Source organism: Rhynchophorus ferrugineus, unplaced genomic scaffold (genome assembly GCF_030347505.1).
Source record: "Rhynchophorus ferrugineus isolate W39M unplaced genomic scaffold, kcgeb_rfMv2 rfM3, whole genome shotgun sequence".
Classification (NCBI taxonomy): Eukaryota; Metazoa; Arthropoda; class Insecta; order Coleoptera; family Curculionidae; genus Rhynchophorus; species Rhynchophorus ferrugineus.
In genome coordinates this window covers 10,579,630-10,607,432 of record NW_027472582.1, presented here as the reverse complement: position 1 = coordinate 10,607,432, position 27,803 = coordinate 10,579,630, and the positions used below count along the sequence as shown (strand labels likewise).

Below are 27,803 nucleotides of genomic sequence, written 5' to 3'. Positions count from 1 at the left end.
ATAATGACAAAATAACACTTATATAAAAAAAATTCTGTTTTGTACACTACGTACATATCGAGGTAAGAGCAAATACAACTTTCTAGAAACGTAAACAAACGATCTAATTGGCTGTCAGAATTTATGGTTACTTGACTAGGCAATTTAAACGGAACAATCGAACGTCACAAAAATTCAAAAAGGAACGTAAATATTACATTTAATATGTATAGGAATAGCGACTCAAAATGTTTTTCGTTACAGTACGGCGCTAATAAATTAAGGGCAATGGCAATGTTAATTGAGTCACTGCTCTAGGTATTTCCCCATCTTTTATCGCTATGCAAATTAAAGTAAAGGTGCTTCATTTTAATTTATTTATAGTATAAAAACTAACTTGTAAGTATTGTAATAAACAAAGAGAAATAATTTAATGACAAAAACAATTAACATTAAAATCATACATAAGAAAGTAAATCAGACTTGAAAAAAATTGTAAATGATCACTCAAACATTTTTAACTATTCAATTTATATAATAAAAACAATAACTATATAAAGGCAATAAACATGTAGAATTATTAATTTTTTAACCTTAAAAACACCACTACAGTATCAATTTCTCTCTCTGAAAGGGGAACCTCTGTTAGGGCTATCGATAATAGATCTATTTGGACTGCCGATATTTTCTTTGTCTTTAACGTTAAATTTGTATTTCTTTTCCAACTGAAAATACCAATAATTGGATGTATTTTATAAAAAATGCAATAGTAATTCAACATACCTTATTTTTGTATGTTACGTTTTCACTTTCCAATGCCAGTTTTTCTTTTTTTAACTTCTCATATTTTTCCTCAATATCCAGTAAATACCTTAATTTTTCATTATCGTTAGCTAATTTATTTTTCAGATCTACATTCTCCATTTCCACCACTTCAAAGTCCTGCATCAAAACATCATATCTACCACTCAGATCAATATATTTCTTCCTCATTTGAGAACTCTCGATGGTATCATTTTCCAATTCCTCAGCTTTATTTTTGTAATAATCATATTTCTCGCACAGATGCTCCTTTTCCCTATTAGCTTTCAGTATTTTTTCTTCAAGATCATTAAGTTCGGCGTTTTTTTGTGAAATGTTCATTCGCAGAGAACTGTTTTCATCTTTTAACATGTCTATGGTTTTTATGTATGTTTTTTCTTTTTCAACATAACACTCTATAGTATCCTTCAGTTCTTTTACTTGGTGAGAATAGCATTGCTCAGTTTTATCAACTTCAACACTAATTTTCTTTATAACATCTATGTTATAATTCAATTGTTCCATTATATCATCTTTGACATTTTTCTCTTCCATCTCCTGAAATTTAACGGTTAATTATATTGTAAAACAAAAATTCATTAAAATTACTTTCTGGGTATATCTTTTGACTTCATTTTCATACACTTGAACTTTAGTGAGCAGCTCATTTTTAATATTATTAATTATTTGCTCATTTAGCTTGAAAGCAGACTCAAATTGTAATTCCAGTTCTTCATTGTAATGTTTTGCCTCCTCCAATTCTGAACTCATCCGACAGTATCTGTCTTCATATTTTAATATTTCTTCTTCACATCTGGCAATAAATTTGATTAAGAGATGAAATAATTAATTTAACTACTAAAAGCAAACCTTTCAAGGTCTTCTTTTAAATGCTCCACATCTTTATCAGAATGCATTAACCTATTTTTCAAAACTTCAATAGTTACTTGCGCATTATTTATTGTTAGTTCATAAGTTTTGATGTCCAAAGAAAGTTTTCTTATCTCTTCTTCCTTCACTTCAATTATATTTGTCAAATGTTTAATCCTGCTGTCATTTTTTTTCTCAATCCTTTCTATATTTTTGGGGTTTGATAGCAATTGTGTATGTTGTTCTTTTAAATTGCGGTATTCCTCTGTTATTTCCTCAAGATTCTTTTCAATTGCTTTCTTTTCAAGTTCACATTCAATAATACTGTATTCACTAATGGCTTGACATTCCTTCAAAATATCCTCAGACTCCTTTTCTTTTTCCTGTAACTGAAATAAACTTTCATTATTGAATCTTTTCTAATAAACATAATTCCATTTCATAAACCTTTTTTCTCCAGTGTTCTTCCATTTCTTCTATCCTTTGTTTAAATGTAGCTTGTGATGTCTCTTTTAAATCCTTCAATTTAATCTCACAATCAATAATTAATTGGCCTATATGATATTCATGGGTTTCATTAAGAGTGTTAATTTCACTAGCCATTCTTTCTTCCAGGTCTCTGATTTTTATCTTAGCCTCCTCTTCTTGCCGTTGTAGTTGTGTCATTGTTTTTAACATTTCAAATTCCAGTTCCTGAATTTCCTTTTGTTGCTCCCTCTGTAACTGTTCCTTCTCCAATTTCAAATTACTCAATTCCTTATTTAGAGCATCTAGTTGTTCTGTAAGATCATGAATATATTTTGTTTTATTTTCACATTCCTGAGATTTAGATCGCAAAGCTTCAATATCATTATTAAATAAATCCTTTGGCTTAATTTTTGTAGTGGTAGTTTTTGCTTTCTTTGGCAAAGTTGGCTTTAAATAAAAATGTAAACAAAGACATTAATTAATTTCAAACAATATTTACAAGAGCCTACCGTTTTAAAAGTACAAGGTGCACTTTTTACTGATTCACATTCAGTCTTTGGACTTGGTGCAGTCTTTTTTGGTTTCACTGTAGCAATAACCTTATCCTTTGGTAACTTCGTAACTAACGGAGCAGCTGGTGACTGGCACTCTGTTAAAATAGTTAACAAATAATTTTTAAAACAAAAAATAGAACGAATTAAAAAAAAACACTCACCAACTATATCATTAAATCTAATAATTCTTGCTTTACTGAACGACATTTTGATATATAATAGTCAAAATATATAAAACTGATAAAAAATAACTCTAACAAACGGAAGTAATTACTAAAGCTAAGTTTAACGAACACTAAGTTTCAGGCTAGGCGCCTTTTTTCTAAACGGCCGTTGATAAAGTGACAATAATGACATACAGGTAACAACCAATCAAATTGATTCTTGCGTAATAATATAATTAAGCATTTATTCTTCTCAAGCATTTATATAGTAATGTTGGGTATATTCGAATATTTACATAATGGAATAATAGGAAAAAGTTTAAAAATATTCCGATGATTATTCGATTATATGAACTATATGCAGGACGTAGGCAATAGGTAATTTTATAAATTATTTTACCTTAGTGTATCCAGAAAGTATATAAATATCTATATATTTATTGAGTATTATTTCAATTAATTAAAACTTGATAAAATCAATATTTGGGCTTTCATGTAATTTTTAAATACACAGATAACGTTAAAGCAATACTCTGACAAACATTTAAAAATTATTGCATCTAATTTGGGAAGGAGTCCATACACACGGAGTAGATTTGATTCTTCCTATAAGTATTTACTTTAAATTGCATATTCTTATATTAATATGCGGATATCAAGTTATATCAATATAATTTTTACATCCCGCGATTATTACGGCACTGGCTAGGGACTGCACTGTATTCGAAGAAAGGCGGTCTGTGTGTTTAAAATTGGATGGTGTAATGAGTGAGATCTTTTCTATTTCTATATGTATTTCTTATAAATATTTTTTAACAGATAAGAAGTGTCGTTTTATTGTCGTTCAACAAGTCGCCTTTTCTTTCCATAAAATAACATGGTATTTTGAATTTACTTCTTTATAATTTTTGTGTTTTAAACCCTTTTAAAATTTTCATATGTCATCACTACATAGTATAAAACAAAGTCGCCTTTTCTGTCCCTATATCCCTATGTGCGCTTAAATCTTTAAAACTGCGCAACGGATTTTGATGCGGTTTTTTTCAATAGATAGAGTGATTCAAGAGGAAGGTTTATATGTATAATACATGCATAATATACTAAGGCAACATTGCTAATTTTAGAGGTTTCTAACGTGATGTCGTAAATTAACCTATTTTTTTAGGCTTATTTAGCAATTAGCAAAAACGGTGCCTAACCCTACGAGTTAGATCAAATTAATGTACTACAGTATTGTACACCATAAAAAGGTCTACAAAAAAGTCCGCGATGGTATATGTTTATCTTTTAGGGATAACCCACATTAACCATTTTTATTGTTTACTTTTTACGTGAGAAAATGGCTTATTTACGAAGCTATTTTAAGCAATACGGCATTAATCCTTATCGAATTAAGTACCTTAAATACAGTGTGCAATTAATATAGATCAATATGGTTCCTTACAGCATGTAAATTAAACAAATATTTTCGGAGATATTACAAATTTAAAATTTGCGTTTAAAAATGTGTAATGTAATAAAAATTGTATGAATTTAGATATTCCAAAGATAGCAGGAAATCTTCATAGTAAGTATAGGGGAAGAGGAATTGTTTTACTCCAAATTTAATGCGTGCAGGCCAAGGGCAGTAATGAATGAACCAAAAATACTGGATCGATTTTAATCATGTTTTCATTGAGTGACATAGGCATATATATTTTATGCCCGTGCAAAGTCGGAGCGGGCCGCTATGTTTTTATATACAACGTTCATATTTTTTCTGTAGTGTATTTAATTTAGTATCAGCATTGCACCCGTGCGAAGCCGGGGCGGGACGCTAGTAACTTATACAAAGAACGTATCGTAGGAACTATTTACCAATTCAAATAGTTCCACTAGAAGGTGTGATTAAGCCATCTCACCTTTATAATTGACATCATGCATTGCCATGAAACCACTTGTGAGATAAATTAAATTATACTTTCAGCAAATTTTAATTTCTTAGAAAAATATATATTATTTTGTATTTTTATTTGCTTATATTTAATGTTATGTTCAATGCTATGAATTTGTTTTGTTTTGCATTGCATACAAATTATAATTAATACGAATCAAGATATCTCGGTCGCTATAATCGAATCTTTATATATTTGAGTGTAATTAACTTTTACATTTAACATTTAATTAACATTTACATGGATTACATCCGATTTATTTAAATATCCTCCATAATACTCTAGGATTCAATTTTGTATAATAGGAATTTGTATATGGAATATATCAAATTTATCTTGTATCACTGTTATTATTGTATACATAATCATTATTTACTATGTTGCCATTAAGAATTGAAACAGTTTTACGAGTACTTTACGGCACTAAATATTAAAATGTAGTTATGCTAAATTAGACAATGATAATAAACCATAAAAAAGCTTTCATGATCGATTTTTTTTATCATCTTCCAACAAAAATAAACTTTTGAACATAGAGTAATTACTCTATGGAGTCTTCTGTCAACAGTCAAGACATACTATGATGTTCCAATTTTTTTTTCAAATTGCACTGTTATAACTTGTTCTGGGTATTATGAGGCAGTATTAACAGAGACCAATGTATGATCAAGGTTGAAGGCTATCTAATTGTCTAATATTAATCAATGATTATCATTAATTGAATTAACTAAGATTTATTTTCTTGCTAGGATTATATTGCGGTTATATATGAATAGTTAAGTATGAGCAAAAATGATATTTAGGAAAATATTTAAACATGAAATATATTTTAATAAAAAGTAAATATCAATTGGTATTTAAAATAGTGGGAGAGAAAAAAAGCAATCAGAATGGCAAACATTAATGTATTATATTAGAGATTTAAAGATTTACAAAAGCATTAGTCAGTCTACTAATTGAAGATACAATTAACTCTTAAATAACTTGTAGGCGGAAAAAATATAAAAACTTTATAAAATTTTTCCCACAAAACTAACCCCTCTCCTACTTAATTTATTATCAAATTACATGTACTACAATATAAATTTACATTCCATCTTATAGTTAGCTGTAATTTTTGTATTTGTTGAGCAACTGATTTATTTCTTCGTCCAGCACTTCATCCTAAAATTAATTTGTTTATATTATAAACAAGAATATTTGTGAAATTAAAATTTAATCACAACTCACCACACCAATACCATTTTTACTACTTTTAGCTTTTTCTAGCCACTCAACTGCTTCTTTATATTGATTAAGACCTATTTTACATTTAGCTAACATCAATCTGTTTTCTTTCCATTCAAAATTGGCACAATTTTCTGCTTCAAGAAAACAATTATAAGCATCTTCATAACTGCCTTGCATGGGTTCTCCAGACAATGCTGCAGCTACCTTTTTTTCATACCTATTCAATAGATGTAGTTAAAAAAAGGAAATGTTATTTTATATGTCTACCATTTTAATGCAGCAATCTCATAATAAAATCGACCTAACATGAAATGTAAAGCCTCATCATTTGGGTTTATAGAGACTGCTATATCCACATGTTTTTTAAACAATTTTCCATCACTTATTCTCTCTTGAATTGATTGAAAATCAGCTCTTACACCTATTAAAACAGCATACCATTTATGGACTTCTGAATGATCAGGTGCAAGACCCAAAGCAACTTCACAAGCATTAATTCCTGAAAAATTCTGCATGCTAAAAGTTTTTTAAATTTTAAAAGGTTAGTAAATACCTTTTGCTATTCTTTGTTGCTTAAATTCTTTATCATTACTCCTACTCAATACTTTATAGTGAGCTTTACCAATTCTAAACAGCAAGTCTGCATTTTCTGGATATTCAATACACAGATCTTCCAACTCTTTTAGTGCATTTTCAATTTCTTCAACATTTTCAGAAGTTAGCTTCTTATCATACTCCACTAAAAGCTGAAATCTACATTAAATTGGAGAAGTTTTACCTAAGATAATATCCTCTCACTAAATCTAAATTTGTCACTTTGGCCTCAATATCTTCATCACTAACATCATAAAACTCTAAGTCTGAACTATCATAGTTTGAAGCACTTAAATATTCATCAGTTTTAGTAGACAAAATAGAAGATGATTTTTTTGTACTTCTAGATGATTTCCTCGAACGCTTGCTAATAGAATTAATCTATTAATAAGTTGAAACAAACTCGTAATTTATTTTACCTCTGAATAATTGCTGAAGAAGCCGTTGTTTGTAAAAGTTGAATTTCACTCCTTAATTTTGATAATTCTCGATCTAGACGTTCTAAATCTCTTGCCATAGCCGTACGTAATTTCTCCTGTTTATACTGTTGAACCAAAAACAGTCCTGCAGCTCCAACGATACCCAAAAATGCTGCACCTAAAATGGCATTTACATTTTGTTGGAGAGGCATCTTAGTGCTATTTTATATTTATATGCTATGGCAAACAATAACTACTCTTTATAAAAGAACATTAAAGAAAATCATCTTGTTTGTAGCGACTTTCCACCAAACAAGGGTAAAAGTCCATGTCAAATTAAGTTGTAGAAAGCGGTTACAGAAAATAAGGTTGTGATCTGACGATTAAAATTTGAAAGCATAACTTTCAGGAAAGTAGTATTGATATGCACATTAAATATACTTTTTGTAAATACGCACCTGTAGATATTTGAGAAATTCCATATTTTGAGGTGAATTTCATCATTATGATGGTTTATAATATAATGTATTAATTTTAAATATCTGTAAAATTATAATTAATAACTATGGTTATCTTAAGTATCATTTGATAGGCAGAAGAAATCAAAATACTTTAATCAAAAATATTATTTATACGTCATTCAAATGATAACAAAAATACTCGATTGTTCAAAAACATCCCAAAGATTTATATATTTAAATAAACTACAGAATAATAATTAAAAATGACATTTTACCGATAATAATGTCAATCATGAGTCATAACAGTTTATATTGTCTATAGTAAATATTTTTTAGATAAATTCTATTTAAAGCAATATACTATACATTTAATTAAAATGGAGTGGCTTTTTGGAAAGAAACTTACACCGGAAGAACTGCTTAGGAAAAATCAAAGAGCATTAAATAAGGCAATGAGAGATTTGGATCGAGAAAAACAAAAAATGGAACAGCAAGAGAAAAAGATAATCAATGATATAAAAAAACTGGCAAAAGATGGTCAAATGGTAATCATTTTTTTAAATAATAACCAGTATTTTTATGTATCCTTTGTAGGACGCTGTTAAAATTATGGCTCGGGATTTAGTACGAACTAGACGATATGAGAAGAAATTCATGTTAATGAAAGCAAATATACAAGCTGTATCGTTGAAAATACAAACATTACGATCCCAAAATGCTATGGCACAAGCTATGAAAGGTATTATTGTACATACTGATTTTTTTCATACCATTTACCACATTATCTTTGCTTTATAAAGGAGTTACAAGGGCTATGGCAAGTATGAATCGACAACTAAATTTACCACAAATACAAAGAATATTACAAGAATTTGAAAAACAATCTGAAATTATGGATATGAAGGAGGAAATAATGAATGATGCTATTGATGACGCAATGGAAGGGGATGATGATGAGGAAGAGAGGTATTTTGATGTGTAAATAATTATATGGGTATTTTAATAATTTTATATATGATCTTCAGTGATGCTGTTGTTAATCAAGTATTAGACGAGCTAGGTCTTCAACTTACAGACACATTATCAGGTCTGCCTCAAACAGGTGGAGCATTACCAGCTTCAGGTAGTAAGCAGCCTGTGGCCCCTACTGCTGTAGCTGGAGGTATGTTTTTTCTTATTTCATTATAAAAACTATTTTAAAAACATATATGAATTTCAGGTGGAGGAAATGGGGGATTATCTGACGCAGACGCAGATCTGCAAGCTAGGTTAGACAATTTAAGAAGAGAATAATAAACTGTTTTGTTTAGAACATTCACAGAATACTGGCTTATGTGATAGACTGTTGTCGAACCGGATTGCAAAATAAAAGTTATGTAGTGCTTCAACACTAACTACTATAAAGGAAATTAGCATTCTTATTTTAATAATGGAAAGCATTTTATAAAATATGTTATACATTATAATTTATGTAAGACAAATAAAAATACTGTTGATTGACAGGTGTTATCTTTAAGGTTTATTATAAACTGTCACTATAATATAAATATACATTAAAACAAGTGAAATATACATCTATAGTTATTGAACTACACTGAAGAAGCTAATTTAAGAGGAAAACACAAACGAAATTGTCCAACATAGAAATATTCACAAAAAAAAGTGAAATCTAATCCATCTTTCGGATTTTGCATAAATTCTGTAGTGGCAACATTGATATATCGTTTTTAATTTTCACAACTCCTTCATGTGAATCGATAGAAAGTAGCTCGCCTATTTGTTCTCTTTCATCTCCAATTATGACCTACAAAACAATCGACAGTCAACAACATGCAACATTAGTTAACATAGCGAAGCTTGGATATGGTTAGAAACCTTAACAAAAACTTACCTTAAAATGATCCCCTCTTTGTGGTCTAACTGGGTCTAGATGATCAGCAAGAATATTAACTACGCGATCTTCTTCAGGTAAAAATACCGAACACATAGCTCCAGAAAGACTTCTTATTATACCAGTCTGTCCAACTAGACCAGCGTCGTCGTGACTATCTCTGATTCTTACCTAAATTATAAACCATATAATTAGTATCACATACAACAATCATGTTATGTTTAACTACCTCAATATCAACAGTATGCCAATCAGTCATTGACAAAACATCCAAACCTGCACCGGGGGTTTGCGGATTGTATGGATTATTTGGACTATAGCCGGAACTTGGGGTGTTGTACGGATTATTACTTGCCGGTGATTGTCCATAGCCTAAAAATATAATATATGAAGTCGAGAAGTTTCGTTTTAAATATTTCTATTTAAAAGTCAAATGTTTTTTTTTCTAGGAATTTACTGATTAAATTTGGAAAAACTGGTTCCTACGCACATAATTTATTTCAACTACTAAGTAAGTTACCTGTTGCTGGAGATGGTGTGGATATCGCACTTTGATAACCTGGACTGGCCGCTGGATACGGACTGTACGAGTCGTACATCATTCCTCCAGGAGTTTGAGGCGTAAACGCATTCATGCCGGGTGTACCTGTACATTTCATAAAATTCATTAAATTGCTCACAAACACCCTGACAAAAGCTACTTACTCGGATTATAAGCAGGTGACGGATAAGTATTGGAGACGCTAGTATCCCATTCCGAACCGGCATTGGGTGTTCTGGAACCGTCGTGCATGGGGGTCATAGAACCAAAATGTAAAGGTGTGCGAGATCCGGACTCGCACATTGGTGTCTTGTTTCCCGTGTCCCTATATAAAGGCGTTTGTGAACCAGAGTAAGCCGGCGTTCGCCCGTAACTGGAAATGGAGCCATCTTTGGCGGGAGCACCAACGTCTGATATATTATTTCGATCTACCGAAATTGTCTAAAAACATCACATATAGTACCACATTGTCAATTATATTTGTTAATACCACTTACCTGACACGAAGTATGTAACTCAATTCGAACAGTACTTTGAGTGGCGTCTTTCACGATACCGATATTTCCTTTGTACGGACCTCGAGTGATCTTTATCGTAGTTCCAATTATGTCCCTGTCACGAGTTACTCTTCCTCTGCCACCGGGACCACGGAAACCACCTCCAAATCCGCCGGCAACACCACCACCACCACTGGAAGGATGCATCGGGGAACTTCTACGGGGGCTCATAAATTCCATACCCGTTGACATGTCGGCCGTCGGTACGATCTTATTCCCTCCCGCCAGTTGCAAATGTTTGGTTTTGCACACAAATATCCCACCATTATGCAGAAACTCGACGGAATAGAGGAAAGCGAAATTCCTGTATAGATGTTTGATTTCTCCGGAGAACCCCGAGTGTGGCCCATCTATAACCTAATTTAAAACAAAAGAATTTCATCAGTAATCTATATTTATTAAAATATATTTCTATACGTACTTTTACCATATCACGTCTGTGCAGGCTGTTTCTGTATGAGTCTAGGGCGGCTGTAAATCGGTTAATTCTTCGTTTTTGTAATGAACCGGGACGACATTCAACAACTTTGCCTACAAAATGATAAAATTCATATAGAAGATGTTAGACATTTTATTAATTTTAGTTTTAGAATTGATCTAAACAATTGCATGAAAAAAATATGGCTAAGTCTCAGCAATATCTATATATATATATATTAAGTTGTTAAATTGAAAACTGAAAATTCATGACACATCGAAACGTTTCAAATTGTTTCATTTAAATATCCAGCTTCTATATGAAGAATATGTTTACCCAATTATACCTGAACTAGTACTACCTACTTAGATATAAAAAGAAAGTATTACCGTGCATATTAAGAACATGGAAGTTCTCTCTTTCCAGTCGGACAATGACACCTACGGTTTCAGCATCCAGATTCACTAGATCGCCCCATTCAAATTTACCCAGAGAATCCACTCCGCTGGCCATATCACTGCAGAGCTGCAAGTCCTTGGGCAAAATCTCCATTTCGTGCATCGTTAGATCCGATATAAGCACAACCCTGTTGTTCTCAACTCGCACTACCAGCCCCGTATCGCCTTCGTACCGACCCGCTAATACTTTAACGTGGTCTCCCATTTTAAAGTATTTTTTCAGCTCCGACGCTTGGAATACCAACGGATCTTTCAAATCTTCATGTTTCGGTATAATGGTAACCATGGAGCCGTCGATGCTAACATATATACAACAATTAAATATTGCAGAGAATATAGATTCCCAAAATAATCACCTTATAATTTTTCCCTGTAAGTTGATCAATTCACCCTCACAAACCTCAACGTTATCACCAGCGCTGAACGAATGTGTAACGACTTTGTCCTCCTTTTCTGTGGGCAGTTCCAAATCAATGCCTTCTGGTTGTTCTTCAAACCTTTCCAGTTCAGCCAGTGTGGGTTTGACCCCATCTACGATCACCGCACTAAGAGTAAAATTTTTGTACAAAAACCCTTTTCTAGAGTATCTGTTTCCTTCAAATATTAAAAAGTCTCCGTCTGATGTCACTTCACCACCTGTTAAAAAAATATGATAAAGCACATAATTTAAGAGGATATTATGATCTAGATGTACACATTTTAGGCCTTTTTTATGTCTTTTAAGATTTTTAGAAACAAAAAAAAATAGTGTCCCAGTTACTCATAAACATCCGAAATGAAATGAAAATGCCCCTATTTTTAAACATTTTTAGATCAGAATTTTTAAAACATTGCACAATAACGAACCTATAGCTCTAATTGCTTCAGGATCAAACGGCTTCGCTGCCGGACGTCGCTTCTTTTTTCTCTTTTCCGCTTCAGACTCCTGAAAAAAAAAATTTTATTTTGCATTATTAAACCCAGTAATTCTAACTATACTTATTTATTTGATTTATACTTAATATTTAGTTTATACACAGGTATTTTTCCACTTACCGATTGATTCGTCCTCAAGGCACCCCTTAATCTAGTATAGTCTATTCGCGGTAGAATTTTTAAGTGTACTTGGTTTTGCGCCATATCAAAATAATCCACTTGAGCAATGTCATCTTTGTATAGACCTCTTTTCAGACGAACCCACTGTTTCGATTTTAAACCTTAAGAAACAATGATTATACATTTAATTTCAGATAAAAGGATAAAATAATATAGACTTACCAGTTTGTTCTTTTACTACTCGTAAGACGTCCGTCATTTCAGCAATGGGAACCATTTGTTGTGTCCAAACACCTTGTCTTAGATTGCCTATATTTTCTATAGAAGATTTTACATGAGGCTGTTTGTATGCTTCAATATATATGTAACCCTTTACACCCTCTGGTGCCACTACAGACTTGATCTGAAGAGGGCTCGTTGTATTTTGATAAGTAAGAAATTTTCTCATCAACAATAAGCAAGTGGATTTTTCCTCTCCTATGCGACATTTTACCATCCATAAGTTTGGATCTCTATATAAAAACACAGATGAGCATGTGAAATATATTGAAAGATGATTTCAAATAAACTTACTTTACACCAGGTAGTAATGTCTGTTGGGTAATCTCATCAGACATTTCCTCTCCACCATCACCAAAATGTTTTGCTGCTGCCCCATCATCCGCATATTTTTTTCGTAAATATTCCTCGATTTCATGTTCCTTTTGAGCACTATAAAAAATTAATTTAAAAGCATTAAAATATATCACTCTAATGTTTAATGGTTCTACTTACTCCCATAAATTAGTTCCTCGTCTCCTACCCTCAATTTCTCGGGCAGTGGGACCAAATTCATCTAGTTCATTAGAAACTATTCCAATTTCCTGAGCCCCATCTTCCCATTCATCCTCATCTTCTACTTCATCATCCACCTAATATCACAAACTTTAATAAAATAATACAAATGATATCATAACAATATCATACCTCAGCTTCATCAATAATAAATCCTCCATATCTGTCTTTCTTTTTTCTTTTCTTCGATCTCCCTCCTTCATCACTATCTTCTTCAGAATCATACTCTTCACTATCTCGTAAACTTTGTCCGTCTGGTTCCTCTTCTTCCTGAACTTCTTCAACGTCAGAAGCTTCTCTGGCTTCAGATCTATAAACAATACTATAAAATATATGCATCTTAGTATTTCAAAAGAATTTACCCTGATCTTCTTGATCCACTCCTGCTCCTTGAACGACTCCTGGATCTACTTCGGCTCCGACTTCTACTCCTACTAACACTTCGAGACCGCGAACGAGATCTACTAACTGATCTAGAACGTGATCTAGATGGGGAACGACTTTGTTGCGATCGAACACTACCTCTCGAACTTCTTGACCTGACAGAACCAGCGTCAGAAACTTGATCATTATCCGAATAATTACTGCCTTCGGAGTCTGACATGTTCTCTACAATGAACATAAGGCAACACATGTACATGAATTCCGATTAAGTTGTTATCATTAGTCGTGAGAATAAAAAAATACATTTTACCCTAGGGTAAATATGTGATCTAATTAAAACACAACAACAAACTAATAAAAATAAATAAACATATATAACTAAACCAAAAATGAGTACACTTACCTGTTAATTTATTCCGAATACTCTTATATATGCCAATTTAAAAACTATATACGTAAAAGTAAAGAACTGAAGATACACTGCCACTCCATAACCAAACACATTACTACTGAAAGAAAATGGAGAATGTAGCATTGACAATTGACAGATACAAGTACGCAACGTAGCAGCACCGTCTTATATATCCCTATTACAATTTTTTTTGTTATATTATTTTATTATGTTATACTTTTATCATTTTTAAAATAAATATGATTATATCAAAACAAACAAATTATAGACAATAATAATTTCCAGAAACCCGAATCAAGAATTCCAGAGTTCCTAACCAATTCCAGCATCACCTAGTGAGATCACTTACAACTCATTAAAATTTGTGACTTTTATAAACACTGAAACCTGTAATATCGTAGCTGACGCTTTCTCATAGATGACGCCTCAATACTTTAAAAATTGATTTTATTAAAAAATACTTGTTCTCCCATTTTAAACCACAAATATTTAATTTTGTAATAATACGAAATAGCAATATGTACAGTAAATAAATTCACATATGGATAAAACAACATAATAGAGAATTATATTACAATTATGCCAAGAATAATTCAGAAATAGATTTTGAACTTGACTCAAGATTAAAATAAACTGTTTACATTTAAAAGTCATATGAATTGCAGTTCTGGGCATTCTTGATGCTATTCTCTAATATAAAACAAGAACACGTAAAAATGGGCAAAGGTAAAGGAGGGAAAGGTGGTAATAATACTACACAAGCAGCTGGGGAGGTAAGATTTGTATAAGAAAATTTTAACATGAAAATAATAGATTTAAAAAATAGAAGAAAAATACAACTGGAAAAGTTGATTCAAAAAGTTCATCTGCAAAAGATATGACGCAAAAAGGGGGTAAAAAAGGTAGGTATATTTTCTATTGTTATATATTTTGAATAAGCCATAATATCCATTTTCAGGAGGAAAAAAATAAAGCAAAGGTATTCATTTAGTGAATTTAACCAAACTGTTTTATGTATTTTAGAAATATAAAATCTGTTTAACTAATCTGGTTTTATTTATAATTTCAATTTACATTTTTAAGCGCCATCTCAAATTTCAATTATAGAATTCTGTAGTTTTATTTTAAATTGACAGCAGTGTCATACGGTTTTAGATCAGTCTGGTTCGTCAGTTTTTCAATTTTTTCGTCTTAATCAAAGATATAATTCATATTAAGCAACATGATCAATTGATTTTTGGATTAGATTTTTTAACGGTTTTAATTAAAGTTTAAAGAATGGGTATAGTTCACGCTAAGGTATATATAATTGATAATTAATAGACCAGCCATCAAATCTATAATTAACGTTAACCTCATATTTCCAGGTACCAGATGAAGCAGGATCAAATATAAGTAAATTTGCTAAACAGACAGGTCTCTCGGAACACTCATCAAAGCCAGATATTAGAGAAATTGATTTAGAAACAGTCCAAGTAGGATTATGACACTTGCCTATTTATCTAAAATCAGAAAAAAAATTAATTTCAGATTTTTTACTAATTTTAGGTACGGGTTGATAAAATAAATGTAGATGGTTTAGGACGTACTAAAAATGACATTGTAGAGGATTGTATTCGTGATTTATTTACAGCCCGGGATTTTCAAGATGTATTACTTAAAGCACATAAAGTAAAAAAGTACAGTGTTTACTTAAAATTTCTAAACTCTTTCCTAACATTATTTGTAGGCTCGTGTGAAATTAGACGAACTAGGCTGTTTTAAAAACATTGGAGTTTATATTGATACAAGCAAAGGTTCTAATGCGACAAAGGATGGCTTGGAAGTATGTATTATTTGTATTTAAGATAAGTTTGATACATGGTTTTTCATAGGTTACTTTTGATGTAAAAGAATTCAAAAGAATAACAGGAGGTGTTAGTACCCATATAGGTAATAATGAAGGTGCATTAATGGTAGGGATGAGAGCTCCAAATATTTTTGGAAGAGGTGAAAGAGTACAGGTAGAATACAGCCATGGATCAAAGAAGACTAGTAATTTCAATTTATCGTTTATTAAACCATTTCGTGGACAGCAGAGACCTGTGTATGACAGAGATCTTTCATGGCTATTGCCTAAAGTAATTTAAATGTTTGTAGGTTTACCGCATCAATTTTACAAGCTCATTCAGAGTGGCCAAACTCTGGTTACAAGTTATTAGAAAGAGGTCTCCTTCTAGACTTAGGTTTTCATTCTAACTCACTGGTAAGTTTTTTAAAATATTTTGAATTATGTTTGTTTTTGTTGAATTATGTTGAATTTACATGTTTGTTTTGTCCAGTTCAAACATAACCTTCAATGGGAAGGAATAATTCGAGATTTGTCAACATTAACTCGTACTTCCTCATTTGATGTTAGAGAACAATCAGGACCATCCCTAAAATCCTCGGTTAAACATATTTTATCAATGGATTTGCGAGACGATTTAATTTTTCCCAATTCAGGGTAGGTATGCTAGTTAATGCAAGGTGGTAAAAAGTATAGCATGTGGTTTATTTTCAGTTCCTTAGTACAACTTACGTCTGAACTAGCCGGCATTGGTGGTAATGTTGGATTTTTAAAAAATGAATTGTTTCTGCAGGAGAATTACTCTTTATTTGAAGACATTGTTAGTAATGAATTTTGATTATTAACATCAGTGTCTGCATGTATTAAATATTACAAAGTAATCTAACAGTATTCATTAAATAATAGACTGATTTACACTTTTGTTATTAAAATATCTTTTAATTCCTTGTAATATTTTTTGCATGCTACTACTATCTTTTAGTTAGTTTTATATCAATAAGTGTGCAACTTTGTTTCCATCTTGTTCTTATACTAGATCATAGATTGAAATTCGGTCTGACCACCAGTATTCTGCAAAGTCATTAGCATGCCCTTAGTTGCAACAAAGAGTTCCACCAAAAACCATTTCCTGGGCCCAAGGAATGAATAGCTAGTGGCTTGATGGAATTGGAAAACTGGTGGTTGCCGTAAAGCGCAAACAAAAACGTAGCTGTGTGAAAAGACACTTTGTCGTATTTTTTACGGTAAATTCAGCAATTTTGAGAAAAAACGACGGAAACAAATTTGTAAACCGATCATTGGAAACTGTTCTGCTATTATCTCATTTATTTAGGTATTGCAAACAAGTTTAATGGTCGGATACTTATCAAGTGTCAGCAAAGACAAAAGAATAACGATAGCCGATCGTTGTTATTTGGGAGGACCTCTTTCAGTCAGAGGTTTCGAAACTCGTGGAGTCGGTCCCCATTCTGATGGAGATGCGTTGGGCGCGAACGCATATTGGGCCGCTGGTGTCCATTTATTTACACCTCTCCCGTTTAGGCCGGGAAAGGGTGGCTTCGGGGAACTTTTCCGAACTCATTTTTTCGCAAACGCCGGAAACGTTGGGAACTTGAACTTGGGTAGTGATATTGTGCGGATAATATTGTAAAAGTATTGATATTTTGTCTTTTTCAGCTAAATTGAATAATACGGATCTGCTGGAGGCCTTCAGAACAAATGTTAGGATCTCATATGGGCTTGGTGTTGCACTTAGGCTTGGCAATATGGCCCGTCTAGAAGTTAATTATTGCTTTCCAATCAGATATGATAAAGGCGACCAAACACACCCCGGCGTCCAATTTGGCATTGGAATTCAATTCTTGTAGAACCAGACATGCTAAGAAATTGTTTATTTTTAACAAATCGAAATATACTGTTTGGTATTTCCATAATATACACCGTTTTTGTTTGTTAAGGATGTCTGTTCCAACACGATTGTTTGCATTTAGAAGTATTTAATAAAGTTTGTTAATAATTTTTTGCGTTTAAGTTATCTAGGCAACTAAATAAACATCATGGTTCGTTTTATTTTCCTGTATTTATCTATTATCTAATAAAAAAAACTCTATTGATAATTAAAAACGGGCATATCCATAAATCTTGAATTTATATCTTCCACAAAAAAAATTTGACATCATCATACGTCTATCCTTATCGTTTTTGTTGGTTATACTTGTGTTTTTAGAAGGGCACGAAAAATGACAAGAAATGAGAGAAATCGGTCGTGTCACTGCCATTTGACATTTATGTCGATATATCACTTTGACATTTAATTAAAATGTCAAATTTTCATGATGAAATGTACGCTGTGGGCTTTTTATTGATTATATAACAATATTGGTTTATAAAATAAAAATAAAAAATAAGAAGTTAATTGTACGATTAATCGCCAAAATGACAAAAGTTTGTCGTTTGTGTCTAGTAAAGTTGCAAAGAGGTTCAAAATATTTTAATATAAATGCAGTTGAAAGTTTTACTGGGTTTATGCCCTATAGAGACCAATTAACTACGTGTATTCCAGAAATGGTAAGATTAACATTACTTGATTCAATCAAGTTATTAAGGAATACACAAAAAAATATTAACAATTATTTAAGGCCTTAGATCTGATTCCGAATCCTGTCATATGCAACAATTGTCGAACTGCTCTAAAATCTTCTTATGTGTTTAAATCTCGTTGTCTTTTGGTAGAGAAAAAGATTCGTCAATATGTAGAAAGACAACCTGGAGAAATACAAATATACAACTTAGCCGAAATAGATACATCAACATTACCTAAACCAGCCAAGTATGAATCGGAAATTTTAAGGTACCAGCATAAAACTGCATGAATGAACATTATTTGTTTAAAATATTTCATAATTTTGCATACTTCATAGAGAATCTGCTCAGAAAAAACCAATACCAATATTACCTAAGGTCGAAAATCAATCTGAGCCAGTATCTTTGCTTTCCAATTTACTTACAGCAAAAAGTGAAATTACTTTACCAAATACATCAGAGATAGAAATTACAAATGTTAGCATTAAATCAGAATCATTTGAAGGTGATATATATTAGGTTGTTCCTTTCTGAGATAAAAACCTATTAATGTCCAGGTAAATATGAAGAATCAGACCAAGGAATGACAGAGTTACAAATGAAACAAATGGATGATGATGAACAAGGTTTATCTTGTAATCAGTGTGACAGGAAATTCTGTAGTGTTCCTGTTTTACACAGCCATAAAACTAGAGTGCATGAAGAGGATTACATCTGTAATTTTTGTGGTGTTTCATTTAGAACTTTACAGAGCTTGCGTAGACATAATCAGCAATGTCAAAAATGTAAGATATATATATTTTATACTTAAATGTGTATGTTAATAGTCTGTTTTTGATTATCAGCGAGGACTAGTAGTACAAATACGGTTTTAACTAAGAGACCTCATTTACCAACTAGAGCAAAAAATCATCTGAAAAGATGGCTTTTTAAGCACACAGATGTAAGTTTTGTTACAAGTATCAATTATGTAGTATATATTTAATTATTAGCATCCTTATCCAACGGATTTGGAGAAACAACAATTAATGAAAGAAACAAATTTGTCATTACTTCAAGTTGAAAATTGGTTTATTAATGCGAGAAGAAGGATTTTGGCCGATTTAACCAAGCTAAAAATCTTAAAGGGTCAACCAACTAGAGGTTAGTTTAGTCTAAAAATAAATTAGTCTTGTTAATAGCCATTTATCTTTGTAGGTAGACGAAAAAAATTGCAACATTCGCAACTGGAATGTGGTGAGTTAATTAATTTAATATTTAGAATGTAATGGAAAAAGTAATTTCTGTTTTTCCTAATGATTTTTTAATTCATGGTCATATATTTCTAGTAATACTTATTGAATGAAGCTATACTATTGTATGTTTAAAGGGTCCATAAAACATTCTAGATATTATCGTTTATTCAAAAATAAAAGTAATTTGTTTACTCAGGCTAAAGTTAAAGCTAAAGAAAAAATGCGGTACAGGTTCATTAAAAATGGCATAGTTTACGAAAACGAAATTACTTTTTCTCCAGTCAACTATTCCGTGGATGTACGTAATACTTTTATACATTTTTGTTGGTGTTTCCGGATAGATTACGAGGATTTAATTGAAGGAAGTGAAAGTGAAACGCTATTCGAAGACATCTTAGTCAAGAGGGACCCAGAATCGTTTGAGGCTGTTGATAATCCTTTAGAAATAGCTAGTGGCCATGAAGAACCAAATGCGGGGAATAGAGGTAAAGACAGTAAAGTGGATATATTAGTCAATCAACCAACCAACAACTTCATGGATGAAGTTGAACATTCAGAAGAAGATCCATTGGAAGACGTGCCACTAAGCAATATCGCGAAAGAAATAAAGCTAGAAATACAAGTCGAAGAACGATAAGGGCAACCGTTGGATATTGATTGAATAAAGCATCTATTATTTTTATTTATTATTATTTGAATGTAAATGAGCAATTTTCATTTTAATCTTTTTGTCAATGAATTATATATTTTTGTTATATTGTAAAGAAGCGCGATACAATCGCGCTAATATCTTTAAATAATCCAATTGAGTTCTTAGAGCTTTTTGAATCATAGCAACCTATCTTCAGGCATTTCATAACTGTTAATATTATTTGTTATTTGTTTTCAAAAGTCATACAGTATTATTTTCTAAAATGTGTGAAAATTGATGTACTTTGTTTCCAAATTGATGGTATGTGATTTTAAGTTATTGGTTTTACCTAGTATGTGTAAAATCTTCATATATTGTATCTTAACAGTCACAACATTACAACTAAAAAATTGTTCCAAAAAGTGTATTGATTTATTGTCTAGACAATACATCATAATGCAGTATTTTTAAGAACAGTGTAAATGACTTTTCTCCGTACTTTTTTATGTAAAGGTAATGGTAATTCACCCCCGGAGGGTACTAACTTTATATATGAGTCTGACAGAGAACCTTTAAGTTTCTTAAGGGGATTGTATATATTCTCGATACTTGAAACATCTTATTTTGTTGTATTATTTAAATTAATTAATTAACGAGAATTTCTAAAATTCAAAGCTTTCAAATGTATAGGAAGAATAGTTTCTATAGTTTATCTAAAAGATTGATGATGTATTTTTGATATTTATTATTTTTATTGATGTTATTTCTGTAATATTTTCTATATTAATTAAATAATTAGGTAATTGTTTAACTAATGCATTCTAGTTACGTACTAAAATATTAATATCCATTGTTGTTTTATATGTATTTTTGTATATAATCATAGAATTTATTTTTCGTTCAGCTTTTTTATTTTAATAAATCTAATATATAAGATGTTTTAATTTTATTGCCTCCCTATACCTGAATAACAATTCTGGTTTTAAATACTTTTGGTCAAAAAAAAGTGATATTTTCCTCTTTTATCCTGTTTTAATGACTGGTTAATGAAAAAATCAAAAGAGTTGGTATTTGGTAAAAGTGTAATAGAATTCTAAAGGAGAATCTTTTTATAAAAATGTATCTTTGTATTGAATTTTCGAGATTTTAACTGACCAATTTCGCGAAAGAAAAAAAACTATATTATTATAATAAAAATATAACCGTCACAGAGAGAAAACTGAAAGAACATATTTTATAGCCTTTGGCATATTGATGTAAGACTTTTTACTATTTTTTTCCAATGTTAGGCGGTGAAACATAAATTTAATACTTCATATCTTTTTCTTTGTAAAAGATTTATACGGTACACAATATTAAATACAAGTTCAGTGTTTTCATATTTATAGAAAAATAATAGTTTTCCTGTTTGGTACATATTTACCGGCATAAATAAGAAAAAAAATATTGCAATCTTACCTCCTGTGGGTACAGATCTATATATTTCGTATGAATGCGCCAAATACGCTCAGATCTGTACCAATCTCAGGACAAATAATATTGATATACAAATAACCATAATAATAATGCCGGCTTGGTGGCGCAGTGGTAAAGGCGATGGGACGGTCCTCCTACTGTTGCGATAATCGCAGGTTCGAATCCTGCTGGGGCATGGTCGTAAATTTGTTTGCGATTGTTTAAAATTTGTGAATGTTCTAGGCAAGAGTGTAAAATCCGACAATGAAAATGATCCCAGTCACGCCAGTAACCAGGCTGAATAAGACCGGATGTCTTCTGGGATGATTTCTAAAGTTGGTCACTAGCCAGTCGGTAGGCTTAATGCTGATGACCGTGGTTCTACGTTAAACTTTAGACCCAGTCCAGATAAATCCATAGTTGGTAAAAGGAGACTTTAAAATATATATATTAAAAAAATTATCAATAATCTTCAAATATCACTTTATACTTTTAATATTTTTCTAGAAATAAAAAGTAGTTTTTATTTGTTGTATAATTCAATTTTGAAGTAAGGGAATACCCATTGGTCTCGACTTGTCGGAGCGTGTAATTAATTCATAAATGTTACCGAAGGAATTTATTTTTAGCCAGTCCACAGAGGAAAATGCTTGAGGTATACCCATTATGAATTATAATTATATATTCAATATTTACCCATATGAAGAAGGATCTCCTAAGTTATGTGAGACTTACCACACTAAAAAATCTCCTTCACCGTGTCTGGTAACTTCTGCCAATATCACCTTAAATTCCGAGAATAGTTGACGCCCATCAAGATAACTGAATCTGAATGTACTTTAGGAAGTACACAACCTAATAGAGTGTAAAATTTGGCTTTATTATTGTACTGCATTAACTAGATGACTCATAAACTATATCTTGCTATACAATAAAAATCATATTAAAAAGTTGCGAAAAAAGTATCAAATGTAGAGATTTAGTATTTTTTCGTAGCACATTTTTTACTTTATGATAATTTATTTTATGAAATAATTTTGTTTGAGATTCCAGTTCTGTATTAAAATATTAATCTTCATTATTGTTTTACCTTAATTAATCTAATGTATATGAAGCTTTAATTTTCTTATCTCCAAAAATTGAATAAAATAATTATTACATTAGATTTCAGAAACTGAAATTTAAACTTGATTTGACTTGCTAAAAGTGTAATAAAATACTATACGCAAAATTATTTGTAAAAGTGTAATAGAATTCTAAAGGAGAATCTTTTTATAAAAATGTATCTTTGTATTGAATTTTCGAGATTTTAACTGACCAATTTCGCGAAAGAAAAAAAACTATATTATTAGATGACAGGAAAATGCTTTGAAAAATATAATAAAAATATAACCGTCACAGAGAGAAAACTGAAAGAACATATTTTATAGCCTTTGGCATATTGATGTAAGACTTTTTACTATTTTTTTCCAATGTTAGGCGGTGAAACATAAATTTAATACTTCATATCTTTTTCTTTGTAAAAGATTTATACGGTACACAATATTAAATACAAGTTCAGTGTTTTCATATTTATAGAAAAATAATAGTTTTCCTGTTTGGTACATATTTACCGGCATAAATAAGAAAAAAAATATTGCAATCTTACCTCCTGTGGGTACAGATCTATATATTTCGTATGAATGCGCCAAATACGCTCAGATCTGTACCAATCTCAGGACAAATAATATTGATATACAAATAACCATAATAATAATGCCGGCTTGGTGGCGCAGTGGTAAAGGCGATGGGACGGTCCTCCTACTGTTGCGATAATCGCAGGTTCGAATCCTGCTGGGGCATGGTCGTAAATTTGTTTGCGATTGTTTAAAATTTGTGAATGTTCTAGGCAAGAGTGTAAAATCCGACAATGAAAATGATCCCAGTCACGCCAGTAACCAGGCTGAATAAGACCGGATGTCTTCTGGGATGATTTCTAAAGTTGGTCACTAGCCAGTCGGTAGGCTTAATGCTGATGACCGTGGTTCTACGTTAAACTTTAGACCCAGTCCAGATAAATCCATAGTTGGTAAAAGGAGACTTTAAAATATATATATTAAAAAAATTATCAATAATCTTCAAATATCACTTTATACTTTTAATATTTTTCTAGAAATAAAAAGTAGTTTTTATTTGTTGTATAATTCAATTTTGAAGTAAGGGAATACCCATTGGTCTCGACTTGTCGGAGCGTGTAATTAATTCATAAATGTTACCGATGGAATTTATTTTTAGCCAGTCCACAGAGGAAAATGCTTGAGGTATACCCATTATGAATTATAATTATATATTCAATATTTACCCATATGAAGAAGGATCTCCTAAGTTATGTGAGACTTACCACACTAAAAAATCTCCTTCACCGTGTCTGGTAACTTCTGCCAATATCACCTTAAATTCCGAGAATAGTTGACGCCCATCAAGATAACTGAATCTGAATGTACTTTAGGAAGTACACAACCTAATAGAGTGTAAAATTTGGCTTTATTATTGTACTGCATTAACTAGATGACTCATAAACTATATCATGCTATACAATAAAAATCATATTAAAAAGTTGCGAAAAAAGTATCAAATGTAGAGATTTAGTATTTTTTCGTAGCACATTTTTTACTTTATGATAATTTATTTTATGAAATAATTTTGTTTGAGATTCCAGTTCTGTATTAAAATATTAATCTTCATTATTGTTTTACCTTAATTAATCTAATGTATATGAAGCTTTAATTTTTTTATCTCCAAAAATTGAATAAAATAATTATTTATTACATTAGGTTTCAGAAACTGAAGTTTAAACTTGATTTGACTTGCTAAAAGTGTAATGAAATACTATACGCAAAATTATTTATAAAAATGTATTTTTGTTATGTTATTCAAATTTCGGTGATAGGTTATTAAGTTCTAATTATTTCCAAAAATTAAAAATGCGTTACAATATTTAGACAATAGCAAAATATTTGCAGAAATACCAAAACATTGTATATAATTTACGTTTGGTTTAGTATTTTTTAATCTAATAGATCCAATATATAAAATTTCATTTTACTATATCTATAACTGAATTACAGTATTTATTTTAGATAACTTGCACTGAAGAAGCGATTTAATTAATACGCACCTTGAAGGAAAACATGAATTGTTTCATGTTTCTTTTTTAACGACAGATAGTAGAAATGTATTAAAATTACAAACGTCAAATGGTAATAAAACACTAACATATCAATTCGTTTTTTATTGTACAATTAAAAGTTACATGTAGCCGACTAACAAATATTGCATAAGAAAAAATAACTCACTTTATCTTAAGAATCGAACAAAGATATTTTCTACGTTACACCGCCGCTTTTAATAAATACTTGGCTTCGTCTTGCGCGAGAACCTTTTTTGTTCGTTTAAATCAAACTAGCCGAATATTTATCAAATGTTTATTTTACTCGACTTTTGGAACACATTAATGAAAAACTTCCCAAGCAACTGTAAATTGCCCTTCTGAAGAAAAAAATATTTTTACAAGCTGGTCTAAGTTATTGTTGCCGTGTTAACGTGAATTGGGAAACCAAATGACATTTTGCAAATGAATGTTTTGTTGGGGGTTCAACATAATGAAACAATCGTTCACATGCAACATTTTAGTGATAGGAAGCAACTGATAGAGCTTAGATAAGTTGTGTGTATGAAACAGAAAGTTTGCCTACCTAGTTTATTTTATTTTAACGCAAAAATTATTTGTTACACGAAATTTTATTGTATTACATTAACTAGATGGCAGAAAAAATATCCAATCGTTTAAAAACAGCTCTAAAAGAGGCTTCTTACTAACTGGCAACCGTTTTAATATATATCACAGACTGACATAGCGAAAAAAAACACTGAAAGAACACCTTTTATAGCCAGTGGCGTACCGATATTGAAAACATCAGAACATATCTGACATGGTGAAATTAGAAAATAAGTAGTACGCTGCTGGTATATTTCTTGTAGGTGTCAAATATCTTATATATTACAACAACAAAAAAAGTAGTTAATAGAGCGCTATATCTGCTAATATAAAACATATATACACACGATTTTATTTAATCTTTTTTTTTTTCATATCATTACGTATACTGGAAGAGAAATGAGTAGATATATTGTTTAACGCGCAATCTATGAAAATAAAACGGAAAATAAAAACTTTGATTCGTAATAAATTTGATTACACTTCAATCCATATATTTTTGTAAATATAGGATATATTGTATTTATGAACATGTTTAGCTCGCTCGTATATAAATAGTAAGGACAAGTAGTTTTCAGTTCCTATACGTACAAAACTAAATATTACAAGGAGATAGTGAAAGAAATACAGTAAATTTCATTCTATAAATATAACAACGTGGATGGAAATGTCACATTTTCGCATAACTTGAATACTTAAACCTACTTCTTATTGTAATGCTTTTTTTACGTATATTAGTTCCATGTATAGTATACTTTCAAGACATTCTCGTGTACTCGAGTAATAGGAATGTAAATAAAGGCAACCGAAACCACAAACCTGGAATGTCTCTCAAGATTATCCTACGTATACACCTCGGGGGTTTCATAAAAATTTGTACTATAAAAATCGTATACAACTACACCATAAAATATGGAAAGCATAATCACATACAGTACGTACGTATACTTACAAAACAATGACCAACACAGGCGTTCGTATACATTCGAAATTCGTAAACACTGTCCCACAGAACATAACAAAAACAGAAACAATTCCACACGCTCATCGTTCGTATTTCTGGAGTACACGGAACCAATTTAAAATTTCGACTTAATGCCTAGTTTTTCTCATAATTTGACAAGTATTACATTTAGTATTATTATTATCCTTATTTAACACTCGAAAACAACTTAGTCGCGACTCGCATTCCTGCAAAAATATCGAAGAAAGATAAATGTAGCATTTTTACACATCTAATTAATTGCTGGGCATACGAGATATGTCGGGGTGAACTGTCGAATGATTAAATCAAGTCCACTATGGAAATATACTTTGCGACACAGTTGAACGGTTAATGTGGAGGCATATATTTAATTGTGACTGAATAAATGAGTACGTATTTTCATCATGTCAGTGTCAATTTACTAGTGAATAATAAAGTTCCAGCATATGAAATGTAACTCGATCATAGCTATGGCACGTATGACAATATATCATTCCGAGATACCTCGCATGTATTTCGTATATTATTTAAAAAGTATCCTTATCTTAATATTATACACATATAATACTGAATGAGCATATTTAATCGTATTTTTCTTATAATTTGCGCGTATACATTGAAAACGTAACTAACTATGTTAGAGTGGTAATTTTGGACAAATTTGGTATTATATCGGTAGGAAAATGGAATGACTGTAAATGACTTCAAAACCTGTTGCTTAAAATGGATATTTAAAACGTTGTCGTTCAATATCTATCATATCATGGCCAACAAAATCTAATTTTGGATCTCAAATAGTTGAAGTGCTACCTTATCTACCTACACTGTGTATACTGGCTCGTATTTTTGTCCAAACAGACACCCGCTTGAAAAATTGAGGTATATATTACGTATACAAGTTGTAATTGAAATAAATATGAAGAGAAAAAGGTGATCATTTTTGTCTTGGCGTTAATCATCCGCTGGGCTCACCTTCTTGTCTCCGTAACAGTTTCTTCTTTTTTTCATTATTTATACTTAACCACTATATATAACACAGAAAAAAATAATCTGATTGGATTCATGTATGATCTAAAAATCAGCCTTATAAATGTAACGTTGTTTACTTGTGTTTTGTTTTCGAGTTTGAATTTATTTCATATTTCTTTCCTTGAAACAAAGTCGCGGCCCGTTGTCATTTCTGTAAATTAACGGTTAGTTTGCCTTAGATCAACGCTAAAATAAATTCAAACTATACGGTTGTTAACAACTAGAAAGCATTGTTTACCTGAAAAGGAATAGAAAACTGATTAGAAGTATATCTTGTAATCGCAAAATATCGCAAT

At 31.1% G+C, this 27,803-nt stretch overlaps 7 protein-coding genes and 1 long non-coding RNA gene across 15 annotated transcripts in view; 4 read left to right on the top strand and 4 right to left on the bottom strand.

The window, feature by feature from the left end:
* Nucleotides 1-337: 337 nt before the first annotated feature.
* On the bottom strand, nucleotides 338-3,017 carry LOC143193522 (uncharacterized). The gene is made up of 7 exons (XM_076399784.1): nucleotides 2,834-3,017; nucleotides 2,628-2,767; nucleotides 2,098-2,565; nucleotides 1,651-2,039; nucleotides 1,390-1,594; nucleotides 763-1,338; nucleotides 338-704 (listed from the first exon to the last, which is right to left on the bottom strand). The coding sequence occupies exons 1-7, from the start codon at nucleotides 2,877-2,879 to the stop codon at nucleotides 594-596; spliced, it is 1,935 nt and encodes a 644-aa protein (XP_076255899.1). The 5' UTR covers nucleotides 2,880-3,017; the 3' UTR covers nucleotides 338-593.
* Nucleotides 3,018-5,661: 2,644 nt separating this feature from the next.
* Nucleotides 5,662-7,609, bottom strand: LOC143193527 (regulator of microtubule dynamics protein 1). Of its 2 annotated transcripts, XM_076399790.1 has the most exons (7): nucleotides 7,472-7,609; nucleotides 7,014-7,191; nucleotides 6,799-6,961; nucleotides 6,554-6,746; nucleotides 6,268-6,499; nucleotides 6,001-6,217; nucleotides 5,662-5,934 (listed from the first exon to the last, which is right to left on the bottom strand). In XM_076399790.1, the coding sequence occupies exons 1-7, from the start codon at nucleotides 7,515-7,517 to the stop codon at nucleotides 5,875-5,877; spliced, it is 1,089 nt and encodes a 362-aa protein (XP_076255905.1). In that variant the 5' UTR covers nucleotides 7,518-7,609; the 3' UTR covers nucleotides 5,662-5,874. The 2 variants fall into 2 exon arrangements, with proteins under 2 accessions (XP_076255905.1, XP_076255906.1); XM_076399791.1 differs by lacking the exon at nucleotides 7,472-7,609 and having other exon boundaries at nucleotides 7,014-7,225.
* A 35-nt stretch (nucleotides 7,610-7,644) lies between these two features.
* Nucleotides 7,645-8,974, top strand: Vps2 (Vacuolar protein sorting 2). Its single transcript, XM_076399793.1, has 5 exons — nucleotides 7,645-8,019; nucleotides 8,069-8,213; nucleotides 8,275-8,440; nucleotides 8,500-8,636; nucleotides 8,694-8,974. Exons 1-5 carry the CDS (start codon nucleotides 7,852-7,854, stop codon nucleotides 8,765-8,767), a joined length of 690 nt encoding a protein of 229 aa, XP_076255908.1. The 5' UTR covers nucleotides 7,645-7,851; the 3' UTR covers nucleotides 8,768-8,974.
* Nucleotides 8,971-14,359, bottom strand: Spt5 (Transcription elongation factor subunit Spt5). The gene is made up of 17 exons (XM_076399775.1): nucleotides 13,996-14,359; nucleotides 13,571-13,817; nucleotides 13,341-13,518; nucleotides 13,149-13,285; nucleotides 12,948-13,085; nucleotides 12,597-12,886; nucleotides 12,375-12,535; nucleotides 12,186-12,264; nucleotides 11,696-11,975; nucleotides 11,271-11,638; nucleotides 10,885-10,994; nucleotides 10,404-10,820; nucleotides 10,071-10,347; nucleotides 9,886-10,011; nucleotides 9,595-9,737; nucleotides 9,366-9,536; nucleotides 8,971-9,278 (listed from the first exon to the last, which is right to left on the bottom strand). The coding sequence occupies exons 2-17, from the start codon at nucleotides 13,810-13,812 to the stop codon at nucleotides 9,144-9,146; spliced, it is 3,252 nt and encodes a 1,083-aa protein (XP_076255890.1). The 5' UTR covers nucleotides 13,813-13,817; nucleotides 13,996-14,359; the 3' UTR covers nucleotides 8,971-9,143.
* Nucleotides 14,360-14,637: 278 nt separating this feature from the next.
* On the top strand, nucleotides 14,638-15,046 carry LOC143193531 (uncharacterized). The gene is made up of 3 exons (XR_013005044.1): nucleotides 14,638-14,777; nucleotides 14,831-14,906; nucleotides 14,963-15,046. It is a non-coding gene; the product is annotated as an uncharacterized LOC143193531 (long non-coding RNA).
* Nucleotides 15,047-15,116: 70 nt separating this feature from the next.
* LOC143193525 (sorting and assembly machinery component 50 homolog B) lies at nucleotides 15,117-17,768 on the top strand. The gene is made up of 10 exons (XM_076399787.1): nucleotides 15,117-15,303; nucleotides 15,372-15,479; nucleotides 15,553-15,675; nucleotides 15,734-15,829; nucleotides 15,879-16,090; nucleotides 16,144-16,249; nucleotides 16,326-16,489; nucleotides 16,547-16,652; nucleotides 17,166-17,454; nucleotides 17,510-17,768. The coding sequence occupies exons 1-10, from the start codon at nucleotides 15,283-15,285 to the stop codon at nucleotides 17,698-17,700; spliced, it is 1,416 nt and encodes a 471-aa protein (XP_076255902.1). The 5' UTR covers nucleotides 15,117-15,282; the 3' UTR covers nucleotides 17,701-17,768.
* A 287-nt stretch (nucleotides 17,769-18,055) lies between these two features.
* Nucleotides 18,056-21,217, top strand: LOC143193895 (uncharacterized). Of its 2 annotated transcripts, none has more exons than XM_076400327.1 (8): nucleotides 18,056-18,400; nucleotides 18,472-18,683; nucleotides 18,754-18,920; nucleotides 18,973-19,200; nucleotides 19,261-19,358; nucleotides 19,408-19,558; nucleotides 19,613-19,651; nucleotides 19,992-21,217. In XM_076400327.1, the coding sequence occupies exons 1-8, from the start codon at nucleotides 18,269-18,271 to the stop codon at nucleotides 20,285-20,287; spliced, it is 1,323 nt and encodes a 440-aa protein (XP_076256442.1). In that variant the 5' UTR covers nucleotides 18,056-18,268; the 3' UTR covers nucleotides 20,288-21,217. The 2 variants fall into 2 exon arrangements, with proteins under 2 accessions (XP_076256442.1, XP_076256443.1); XM_076400328.1 differs by having other exon boundaries at nucleotides 18,058-18,400; nucleotides 18,985-19,200.
* A 3,775-nt stretch (nucleotides 21,218-24,992) lies between these two features.
* Nucleotides 24,993-27,803, bottom strand: part of LOC143193517 (homeobox protein PKNOX2) — a 48,678-nt gene continuing 45,867 nt past the window's right edge. For 3 of the 6 annotated variants that reach the window (XM_076399767.1, XM_076399766.1, XM_076399762.1), the window contains exon 10: nucleotides 24,993-27,745. The gene's annotated coding sequence lies outside the window, so the exon portion shown is untranslated. Of the gene's footprint in view, nucleotides 27,764-27,803 lie in introns of all 6 variants that reach the window. The other 3 variants (XM_076399763.1, XM_076399764.1, XM_076399765.1) reach the window with 3 other exon arrangements.